This window comes from Vigna unguiculata, chromosome 5 (genome assembly GCF_004118075.2).
Source record: "Vigna unguiculata cultivar IT97K-499-35 chromosome 5, ASM411807v1, whole genome shotgun sequence".
NCBI lineage: Eukaryota > Viridiplantae > Streptophyta > Magnoliopsida > Fabales > Fabaceae > Vigna > Vigna unguiculata.
In genome coordinates, this window is record NC_040283.1 from 19414676 (window position 1) to 19426055 (window position 11380).

At 32.4% G+C, this 11380-nt stretch overlaps 1 protein-coding gene across 1 annotated transcript; it reads left to right on the top strand.

Annotated features, from left to right (window-relative positions):
• The first annotated feature begins 7954 nt into the window (after positions 1–7954).
• LOC114184226 (trypsin inhibitor A-like) lies at positions 7955–8730 on the top strand. The gene has a single exon (XM_028071509.1). The coding sequence runs from the start codon at positions 8004–8006 to the stop codon at positions 8607–8609; it is 606 nt and encodes a 201-aa protein (XP_027927310.1). The 5' UTR covers positions 7955–8003; the 3' UTR covers positions 8610–8730.
• Positions 8731–11380: the final 2650 nt, after the last annotated feature.

The following is an 11380-nucleotide window of genomic DNA, read 5'->3' on the forward strand; positions in this document are numbered from 1 at the left end:
ACTTAGAATTTGAATTATGCATCTTCCCCGGAAGCACCAATGCCATCTCTTTGATTCTCTCCCAACTAGCTCTCAATTGCCCCAATCCTCACTATTCACTCTAAATTTTCGCACATCTTCCCAAACTCTCAGAAAAACAGCCTCCAAAACCCCTCTTCTCTCTCACAATTTGGCTTTTAAAGCGCCTTAATGCTAGGTTAATGTGCTAAAATGAAAAATGAGTTTTAACTCTTCTCTCTCACAATTTGGCTTTTAAAGCGCCTTAATGCTAGGTTAATGTGCTAAAATGAAAAATGAGTTTTAATGGGGAAGTTAATTGCTATTCAAGGCCCTTAGTAGTTGTTTTTCAGCCCCTCTTGGCTGGCCCCTTCTGCTAGGGTTTTTTTCCACCTTTTCATATTCATGTGACACTAATTTTTAGCAAAAATGGAGTTAAATTTGGTTCACAAAGGTTTGAACCCATGACCATACCAATGCCTAATTCAATGCAAAACCACTCAACCATATCATGTTTCATGACAATTCTTATAATTCTATAATTATGTTATCATTCAACATGATCATGCATATTATTAAAATTAATAATCAATCAAATAACATATAATCGGCATACATAAGACTCGAACCTAAATCCCCTCATAACAATCAAGTACTCTCAACCACTTAAGCAAGTACTTTTCCACGTCACACAAGTCAAAATTTAATGCCATAAAGGCTCCAACTACCCACATTTATTAATTAATTAATTTTCACGGGTCTTATAACTGACAATGTCACGTGTCACAACAAGGATTTGACACGTGGCAATTTTAAAAAAATTAAAAAAATTAAGAAATTAAAAAACTAGAGGCTGACACGTGACACGCCGTTAACGGCGTTTGCGAAAAATTAACGGTGTGTACTGCATTGATGCACAATTTCGAATTTGGGTACTAAATTGAAACAAACTTACAATTGGATAGCATTTTAAAATTTTGGAACTAAACTAGATATGTTCCAAGTAATTAAGCCCAAAAAAAAAAGCTAACATTTTTTAAGCATGGTATGGATACGTTTAACAATAGTTTAGCCTCACCACAAACATAGAAATTTGAGTTGCAGATCCCATTACAACACCCAATGACATGTCCTGCAACATTAATAGATTTTAAGTCAAAGACAGTTGACAAGCTTAATCTTATCTGCAAAATTGAAACTTATGCTTTAACAAAATGATTGACGTGGAAACCATACCAACTTGTTCTTGAAAGCAAAAATGATTGAGCTAGCATGCTCTACAACATTTCCCACAATTTTGGAAACCTTAAAGGTTGCAACAACATATTTAGAAAACAGAGATATGATAAGTGCCATACCAACCAACCAAGTAAATGCACTCCAAAATCCTATCACAGCCTTCTCTTCTTCGTTTTCATCATCCTATGATCAAGTCACATGCTTAATTATCATTGTATCCAAAACTTACTATTATGTCAAAACACAAGAGTTTTTAAGTAGGCCAACTTATTCTATAAAATATAAAGTGTGAAAGCTTGTTTTACATCCTCAATAAGTCAAAATTAATGTCATATATTGAACAGACATGTGGCAGGTCCGCATACCGCCATAAATCATGCCGTCACAATGTATAATATGACTGTCTCATGAAAACCGTCGTAACACCCGCCATTTAATATACTATACAAATAATGGTAATTAAAATCACTGTAATTTGTTTATATTTAAAAGCATTCCAATGCAAAAAACAACACCTAAAAACCTCATTATTTTCACTATACTGAAATATAATATGACGTTTTGAACTCTGTTAATTTGAATGCAAAATTATTTCAAGTATTTTACAACCTCATAATTTATTAAAACTGCTTTTCATAAAATAAAATAAAAACAGTAAAAAGTGATAAGTGAAACATACTTTTATAAAATCTCAATTCAATATAAGGGAGAAACTAAACTTAGGATTTTATTGCCAAACTTGTGATTTTATTGCTATATTTAACACTTGAGTGATAATTGAGCTAAATACGGAGTGCACCCACTGACATTAATGGCTAGAACCCCTCAAAGCCAACAAAATTACAATGCATTGCCCCCATAAAGTCCACGTTAGTGGTGCCAAAACTACTTAACCTCTAATCTATAGAACCTTCTTCCATATAATGCCCATTATTTCTTGACTATGCTAATGAAACCTTTGCTTTCATTTCCACCTAATAATCAACCTTTCAAAATGTTCACGCACATTCTTTTCCATGCCTTATGTGGCTTCCACGGTGCAACCCTCTCCCTCGTTGGGAATATTTGCAGAAACAAATCTTACTGCAAATATAATAGTTAACCGTAAAGTAGAAGCATATCCAAATTTATAGTTTAGCAACTTGCCATGTCTCGTTTTTGAACTGATAATGCAAAATGGCAATATAGTCAAACACCATCCAAGTTGGCAATGTAGCCTTTTAAATCTAAACATTTTTCAATGCTTAAAACTATAATTTTTTTTCCTATTGAAATTTCATCCACATGAACAAACATATATATAAATATTATTCTTAACAAATAAATACCACCATAAATAGACTTCATATTGTTAAGAATAAAAACATATTCAAATAAAAATTTACCTCCCTGGTGTATAAAATTTGCTCGAGTATCTTTAAACTACAAGGCATACGAAGGCTAGTCCAGTATTAAAGCTTCACTAAGCAATGTTTAGACCTTTTATTATAAACAAAATTACAATATTTCACCTTCTATATTGAAATCCAACTTTGATTTGTTTTAGTTCAATATTGGAAGGGATGAGGCACTCTCTGATTAGTTGCAGCCTTTGCCAAGAACTTGGCTTCGAACATTTAGCATAGACCCTCTCCAAAGCCTTAACTTGCTCAAGTCTATACCCGTAACCAACCTATTTTGATCGATGCTCTCTCAAAAAATGAACAAAGCAGGTGGAACATTCGCTAGGAACCATTGTTCAAGGGCATATTATAATCAACATTTAGAAGATACTTAGAAAATTAGGAGAAAGAGGAATTGCACATATAACTATATGCTTCTAAAGTACCTACATAAGCGTTGATGCCTTGGCACACAAAACCCCACCTCAAAATGTTGGGAACACGAATCATTTAAATTGGACCCCAAAAATTAGTTTGGAGAAGAGTTTATCACTACAGTCACATCTTCCATGCCATCAGTACCCATCAATGACCAATTATCATCAACAAACCCATTCATAAATCATTAAATCCATTGAAAAATTAGGTTAAATAAAAAACTTAGAGTATAAAAAGCATGAATTTCAGCAAGAATATGAATGTGTGTGTAAGACCCAAGAAATTTAAATAATTAAATAAATAATTATTTAATAAATGCGGGTGGTAGGAACCTTTATAACATTAAATGTAAATTATTATGACGTGGAATAGTACTAGCTCAAGTGGTTGAGGGTACTTGTTTATGTGAGAGTTCTTAGGTTCAAGTTGTTTTCGTGTGTTTTCTATCATATATAATGTAAATTCTCGTAAGTTTCTAGAGTTTCGCCCAGAAACCACCTGGCGGGCATGGGTATGCTGTCAGGCAACGCAACAATTTGAACCCAATTTTTGGGTTCTATCACGAACTGCCTGGCGACGAGACGCAACCGCCAGGCGACGCTGTGTTTCTGTGAATTTTATGATATGCTGAACTTATAGTTAGATTCCTATGTTTGTGTGATTGCATAATACTATGATATTCCAATTGTTTGGGGTGCTTGTGATTATAATTGGAATGTGGACATGAAGGGTTCATATTAAGATCAAAGGATTATTCTGAATCATGGATTTAAGGATGATTAAGATGTGATTGGAAGTTGTATGATGCGTAAAGGATAATATTATTGGGAATGGGTTTGACAAATCATGTATGAATTATTGTGTTCTGTTGCAATTGGAAGCTGGATCAAATTCTGAGAATTTGATGTTCTTCGCAGGTACAAAAACCTGAGATATTACCAGGTGCTGGTGTACCGCCTGGCAGCACCCTACTTGCCGCCAGGCGACAACTGGTTCAGAGGCACATGTATGCCATTAAATGGTTAGGTGTGAGAGAGGTTATTGGAGCTAATTGGACTAGAGAAATTAGTCAACAAAATTGGAAGAGTTAGTGCACAAAAATTCATTGTGATATAGTCAATTGGAGAAAATAGGATAGTGTGCTATGTTGAAAGTGGCTTTGTAATGAGTATGGATTCTGTCTTGGGTGGTTCATTTGTTAGAAATAAGAATAAAAGATGTAGAGTACTGATTGGGTTGGGATGTTAGACAATCATATCTTAATAGGGTTGATGTATAAATCATAAATTGTGTAGCATTGATTGGGAGGTATGTGAGAAGAATATGTGGTACTGTTGCAAGGGGATATAAGCAGATTGTATACTCTAAAAATATTGGATTGTGCGTCACTTTTATAAGTTAGATTAGGCCATTGGATATTGATAGAAAAACTAGAAGAATTTTATGTCTTGAATAGAGGGATTTGGGAGTGTAATTTATAGGTAATGAAATCATGGATGGAGTGACAAGGTGCCAAGAATTAGACCCTAATGGATGAGAATACATTAATACCTTTGGAGGTATTAGAAGATTGTAGGATAATCTGGTTTGGGTGCTAAAACAATAGCTGATGCGCTATTGGTATAGCGCCTGGCGGCACGAGTGTGGCCAAATTGGGACTAAATTGAACAAAAAATAACAAATATAGAGACCAAATTGAATATAGAACATTGACTTTACACGTGACACGCTACTGGGTTGACACATGGAAATTTAAAAAAAATTCAAAAAATTCAAAAAAACCATGAAGTGACACGTGGCAGTCACTGTTCATGGCCGTTAATGATTCAAACGGTGTTAGCAAAACAAGACTCAATTGAATAAAATTGACGAAAATTAGGACCTATTTGAACACAACCAAAATTAGGACTTATTTGACAAAACTTGAAGAAAATTGGGATAAAAAAAATATTTTAACCGAATAATAATCTAACTTTTATAATTTGAAAGTATTTATGAAATAATACTTGAAAGTGTTTAAAAAACTACAAGATCCTACATAACATGATAAATTTTGTATTTAAGGAATCCTATCGAAAACAAACATAATATTTCAATACACCAAAATCAAAATAATATATCTTAATAGATAGGTTTATGTAAGTAAAAATTAATTATTTAACTAAAAATGAGTAAAATATAATAACTTTTATATTTTATGTAACTAAAATTAAATTGGAAACTAAATATAAAAATATGACTTAAATTTATATTTTCACTTTTTTTTCTTAAAAATATAATATATTTATAATTTTATTTCTAAATATAACATATTTATATATTTATAGTGTGTTATTAATTTCATATAAATAAAAAATAATTTTATTATATTTACTTTGTAAATAAATTTGAATTCTCGGTGATAGTTGTAATTCTTTTATAAACAGCTTTTTTAAAAATATATTACTATTAAATTCATTTATTTGATGTTAGAGTATACTGATATTTATATTGTTCTATAATTATTCTATATATGTCATTCCTTTAATAACTTAATCAATTGTTCACAACATCAACAACTTTTATCAGTAAATTAAATATACACTAAACAATGTATTAACCAAAATCAATTTATGAAAGAATATTATTATTTTCAAATATCAATTTCTTTGAAAACAAAAAGTACCATTAAAATTTAATTATATTAAACTTAAAAAACAAAAATTCTATTTCAAATTCAGGTCTACCAAACTGAATTCTAAATTGATCGAAAAAAACTAAATAGCTAAATTCGGGTAGTGAATAACCCATTGTAATTAAGATGGTGGTTTAGTAGGTATATAATCTTTTTTTTGGATAATATTGTTAAAACAAAAATATTCAGTTTACGATAAAGCGTATGTTTCCGTGCTGCTGTGGGTAATACTGAATCTCCATGAGAATCAAGTGTCAGTTCCGCGGTTACAGCAATAGAAAAATAAAAGAAGAGTTCAAAGCAAATATGTGAATAATTAACTGTTATGGGATCAGTTTATTCAAAACTTAAACTTAAACTAATGAATAATATAGTTCAGTTTTCCTATTATTGTTCAGTTATTTCAAGTTTAATACTTTTTCAATTAACTATGAGTACAGTGAAGTTATTTTTACCTAGTCCGAAGGATATATGTATTATCTTTTTGATGTGAAGAAGATAGGAGGTTACGGTTGTAGCTTTCTTGGGTTGGCGCAGCTGAATTTTTGAGTCTGAGTTGCGTAGTAGGTGGCTAGGAAATGGGTGTTGATATCCTACCATCTTGGTAAGAATGGGTGTTGTCATCGACGCAAGAAGCCAGGCGACAACAAGGTGATCTTGTTGTTGATTACTACGAAAATATTGCGAGAGGCGATTGTTGAAATCTGCATTACTGATGAACCAATTTTTGTACATTTGTTGTCATATCTTAGTTTAGATAGTGAAATTGAGTTTTTCGAGTAGTTTGATAGTTTCTAAAGACATCTTATGCATACATAAATCCATTGAAATATGTTCCATTCATAAATTTTGCATAAATAACAATTTTATCTCATACAGGCATTTCACCAAATTCTTGGTGAAAATTAGAATTTCATTGAGGTATTTTTTCAAATAGTTTCATATTATGCATTTCTGCACTGTTATAGGTAAGACCCAGACCACACATTTCATTCGTACATTCATATTGTTTTGCATCTAAACCATTCACATTACATCATTTGAGCATTGAATTCATCATTCTTAAAACTGAACCTGTTACAACATTGCACATCTGTTTGCATCATGTTTTGTTTCTTTTCTAGAGTTTATTGCATTGTGTTAGAGTAAATATTGTCTTTTATGTTTCTCCCATCATGTGCTTTAGTTTTCATGGATAACATAACACAATTTAACTCGAAAGTTGGGGTTTACTTGGATTAAAGGGAGACTTTGGGATTGTGTAACTTCTACGCGACTAAAGATGTTAACAATAATCTAATCTTTCTATTATTACGGTCGTTCAATGTTCACATTTTCAAAAATAGTCATCGTTTCGACCTCATACCTAACGTCCACTACTTACAGCATTCATCCTTTTTCATTTGTTATATTTATGCAATACAATTTCAGGGGTCTTACATATTGAGTGTTGGAGCCTTATCGAAACGGTGAATCTGAACTTTAACGCTTCTGTTGTTGCACTCACCATTTCGAGGAAACCAAACAGCGACATGGCAAGTGAACCTACCAGTCCAGTTTCTGAACCTGAGCGAGGCTCATTTTTTCCACTCCAAGATGGTACAACACTTTGTCGGCGAGCAATTTTTTTTATAATATTAAATCGATTATAAGTTAACTTCTATAAAATATGTTTGATGGATCTACATTGGTTTTGAAAACAGATGTAATATACCCTAAAATCAGTGTCTTTGTCTGATTCATATTTGACAAGAATATATTAAACATAAGAAAAAAAATGAAGATGATCTTTTTTCTGAAAATTGAAAGGGGATAGAGAAACCTACATGCAGTGATGTCATCCACTTGTAGTCTGGGAATAAATGCTATAGCCTTCCATTTGTTCTATCAAATCAATTTCGGTGCTATCCAATCTTCTAATGGTGAAATAAATTTAAAGGACAATTGAACTAAACTTACTATATATGTAAAATATGTAAAATTTACTTTTAACAAAATGTTGTTTAATTGTCCATCAACAACTTTGATTCATTCAAATGTTTAAACTTTTAGAGAAGCTTATATCACCAGCATGTACTCTATATACTCTATGACTTGATTCATTCTCCGTAAAATTCTTATTTTCTACGTTTACCCTATTTTGCTTATGGTGCCTATAGTAAAACATCTAGTGCCGGTCCCTGTGTCTCTATAGTCGCACGTCTTTAAATAGATGCTTCCTACATTGTTTGTTCAACCAAACTAAAGATAAGCTTTGTAAACCCTAGCAAAAAATGAAGTCTACGACCTTGTTCTCTCTCTTTCTACTTTGTGGCTTCACCTCATACCTTCCTTCAGGCACCGCTTATCTGGTGGACACTGATGGTAATCTTATTGAAAATGGTGGCTCATACTTTATAACAACTGGAAATGGTGGTGGAGTAGAATTTGCTGCAACCGGAAACGAAACTTGCCCTTTGAGTGTTGTCCAAAATATCAGTCCTTTCTCTTCCGGCCTACCGGTAAAACTTTCAACCCTAAGATTTATCCCTTATATAGCAGAAGGCCTTAATTTGGACATTGGGTTCCCTTTTATATCCCCGTGTGCTCCCACTCCTTCTTGGTGGGAAGTTGTGAAGGGTGTGAAAGGGGGGCTCTCTGTTAAACTTTCTGGCTACGACAACACAGTACCTGGTGGGTTTAGAATTAGAAGCGTTCGGAATGACATTGTTCGGGGCTACAACCTCTTGTTCTGTCCTGAGGATACTTCTTGTGGCTATGTTGGAGTTGATCTTGATTCTAAAAAAAACAGGAGTTTGGTGGTGACTCAAGATAAGAAGGCTGCCATGTCGATTCAGTTTCAGAGAGTTAACTTATCACCTGCAACTGCAACTGTGTGAACTACTAATGCCCCTAAAAACTCATGTGTATAGTTTCTCGTAGTGAGAGACAAGAATAAAGGAACCACTTTGTTTAATAATTGCATGACTAAATAAAATAATTGAAGTTGCAGTTATTCTATCTTTAAAAATAATTTACGGCTTTTTTGACATTTTTTTTTCTTAATTATATATATTTATGTTTAAAAACTACTGAAATAAACTTCCCTCAGCTAACAGAATTTAGTCTCGCGATAATTATCATTATCAGAAAAACACCATTCCGACTCAGTTATTCTATCTTTAAAAATAAATAATAAAAAATGTTCGATATGATTATATTTATGATTCTTTATATAATGTGATAAATTAAAACCAACCTAAATAATAGAATAAAACTATTAAGAATAAATAAATATTAAGTTTGGTCTAATTCTTTCGTAGTAAAATAATTAAGATTTACTAAGACATGCTATAAATTTCACTATGCAAACCAAGTAAAAAAGGTAGATTTGTGAATTCAGTTCCTAAACCAAAGCATATAGTTAAAAAATATGGCGTCTATCATTACTTGAAAGTAATTCATCCACAAAGGTTCAGCCGAATTCTATAACGGCTTTGGAATCAATCATAAAACAAGTTCAGTACAGCATCCTCAATCCAATGGATAGGTAGAGACTGCCAACAAGATCATGTTAGTCAAATTGAAGAAGAGGTTGGATACGACAAGAGCTAGTGGCCAAAAGAAATCTCAAGTCTTATGGACTTACAGGTCCACCTCCTCCGATCCTCAACAAAAGAAACACCCTTCAATCTAGTATATGACACAGACACCATGATATTAGTAGAAATCGAACAGTCTACTACAACGAAGACCTCAATGACAATTGTCTCAATACCAGCTTGGATCTGCTAGTAGAAAGGAGAGAAAAAACCCAAATATAGGAAGCGACAACTAAACAGAGAGCATCTAGAAAGTACAACTCAAAGTTGCATCCGAGATTGTTTCATAAAGGCGATCTAGTCTGGCATATGGCAAGTAATGCAATGAAACTTGACGACAAATTCTCAGCAAACTAGGAAGGACCTTTTTGGATACTTGAAGATATCGGTAACGACGCATACAAATTTGGAAGGCTATCTGGTGAACCTATCCCATCTGAAGTTTTATTTTAGATAATTGTTTTGTCCAATACAACAATGTAACACTTGTAACCTTGGAGTACTCTTTCCTTACCTAGTCTTTTTTCCCTAAGGAGGGTTTTAGTCGGGAAACCTATAGCATCAGTAAAAGAAGGGTTACCACAAAATCCCATTGCTCTGTGTTTTGGCTTCATCAACTTAGTTCCCAACCACTAATATAAGTGGTACTGGTTGAATCCATTACTTAGTTTCCAACCACCAATCTAAGTAGTATTGGTCGAACCCATTACTTAGTTCCCAACCACTAATCTAAGTGGTATTGGTCAAACCCATTTCTTAAGTACCCAGCCAATAATATAAGTGATATTGGTCGAACTCATTACTTAGTTTTGAGCTACTAATCTAAGTGGTATTGGTTGAACTCATTATTTAAGTTCCCAGCCATTAATCTTAGTGTTACTAGACGAACCCATTACTCACTAAAGAAATTCTTTATTTTGCTAGAGAAATTAGCTACAATTTTTTTTTACTAATTTCTCTCTAATTTGCAAGAAAATTGCAATGGAATGAAATTATAGCTAATTTATAGTAAAATAGCTACAAATTTGCTAGAATATACATTTGTCACTAATTATTTTTAATTAATAAATAAATAAAATTAATTTTTATATGAATAAAATACATTTAAAAATATTAATAATATAAATAGATAATAATATGAAAAAATTAATTATTAAGTTTTAATTTTTCATAATATTTAAACAAATTAATTAGCAATGGAAATGCTTGACTAGTAGATACTTAATTAGCATTGTGGGGAAAATTTGATTTAGGTTTTCATTCGCTCATCGAAGAAAATATAGAACATGTCTTCCTTCGTCTCATGTTTGCATCACCTTAGTCACCTTGTCTTGAAGAAAATGTAGAGTGTGCCTTTGTTTATCTCCCTATCATCGCATTACCTTCTCATTATCTTCACTGTTGGTTCCACCTCTCATTGTGGGTTCTCCTGCTCCAAATTGGTAACATGTTCTTCTCTTTGCTATTCCTTCTTCAATATTTCACTCACTCATGACAGTACTTTTTTGTTTAAGAACTCATGGCGTCGTTAAATCGATATCCAAGGTTTTAATCTTCCACTACAAACCTGAAATTTGTCGTAGCCTTTGATCAATTAATCAAAATAGATATTCCGTTAGATTTTTAGTGTTTGAAATTGATGTTTGGAGTCGTATGATTTGTTGTTCTCCCATAATAACTCTTTGTAAATAATTTGACTTTAGTTGGTTGTGAGGTTAACCAAGGCTTGGGGCTTTTTCAAGATATTACTTGTGGAGGAAATATGAGGTAGTTTCTTATTGTAGTTTGCATTTATGTTCATAAATATTAGTATTGTCATGTATAATTTATTTAGTTTATGACTTATGTGTTTGCATCAACACTTGTTTTTTGTTTAGTTCATTTACTTTGAAATTTTCTGCATAATTTTTAAATATGTTGTTATTCATACCTGCCAATTTTCATGACAAATGCTTGTTTGATCTTTTCTTTTTGTGAGATTCTGTTTTTTTTTCTCTTATTATGAAGCTTTATATTGCAAATGTAAGTCCAACAAAAATCACCTCGAATCCCAATCTACGGTGAATCAA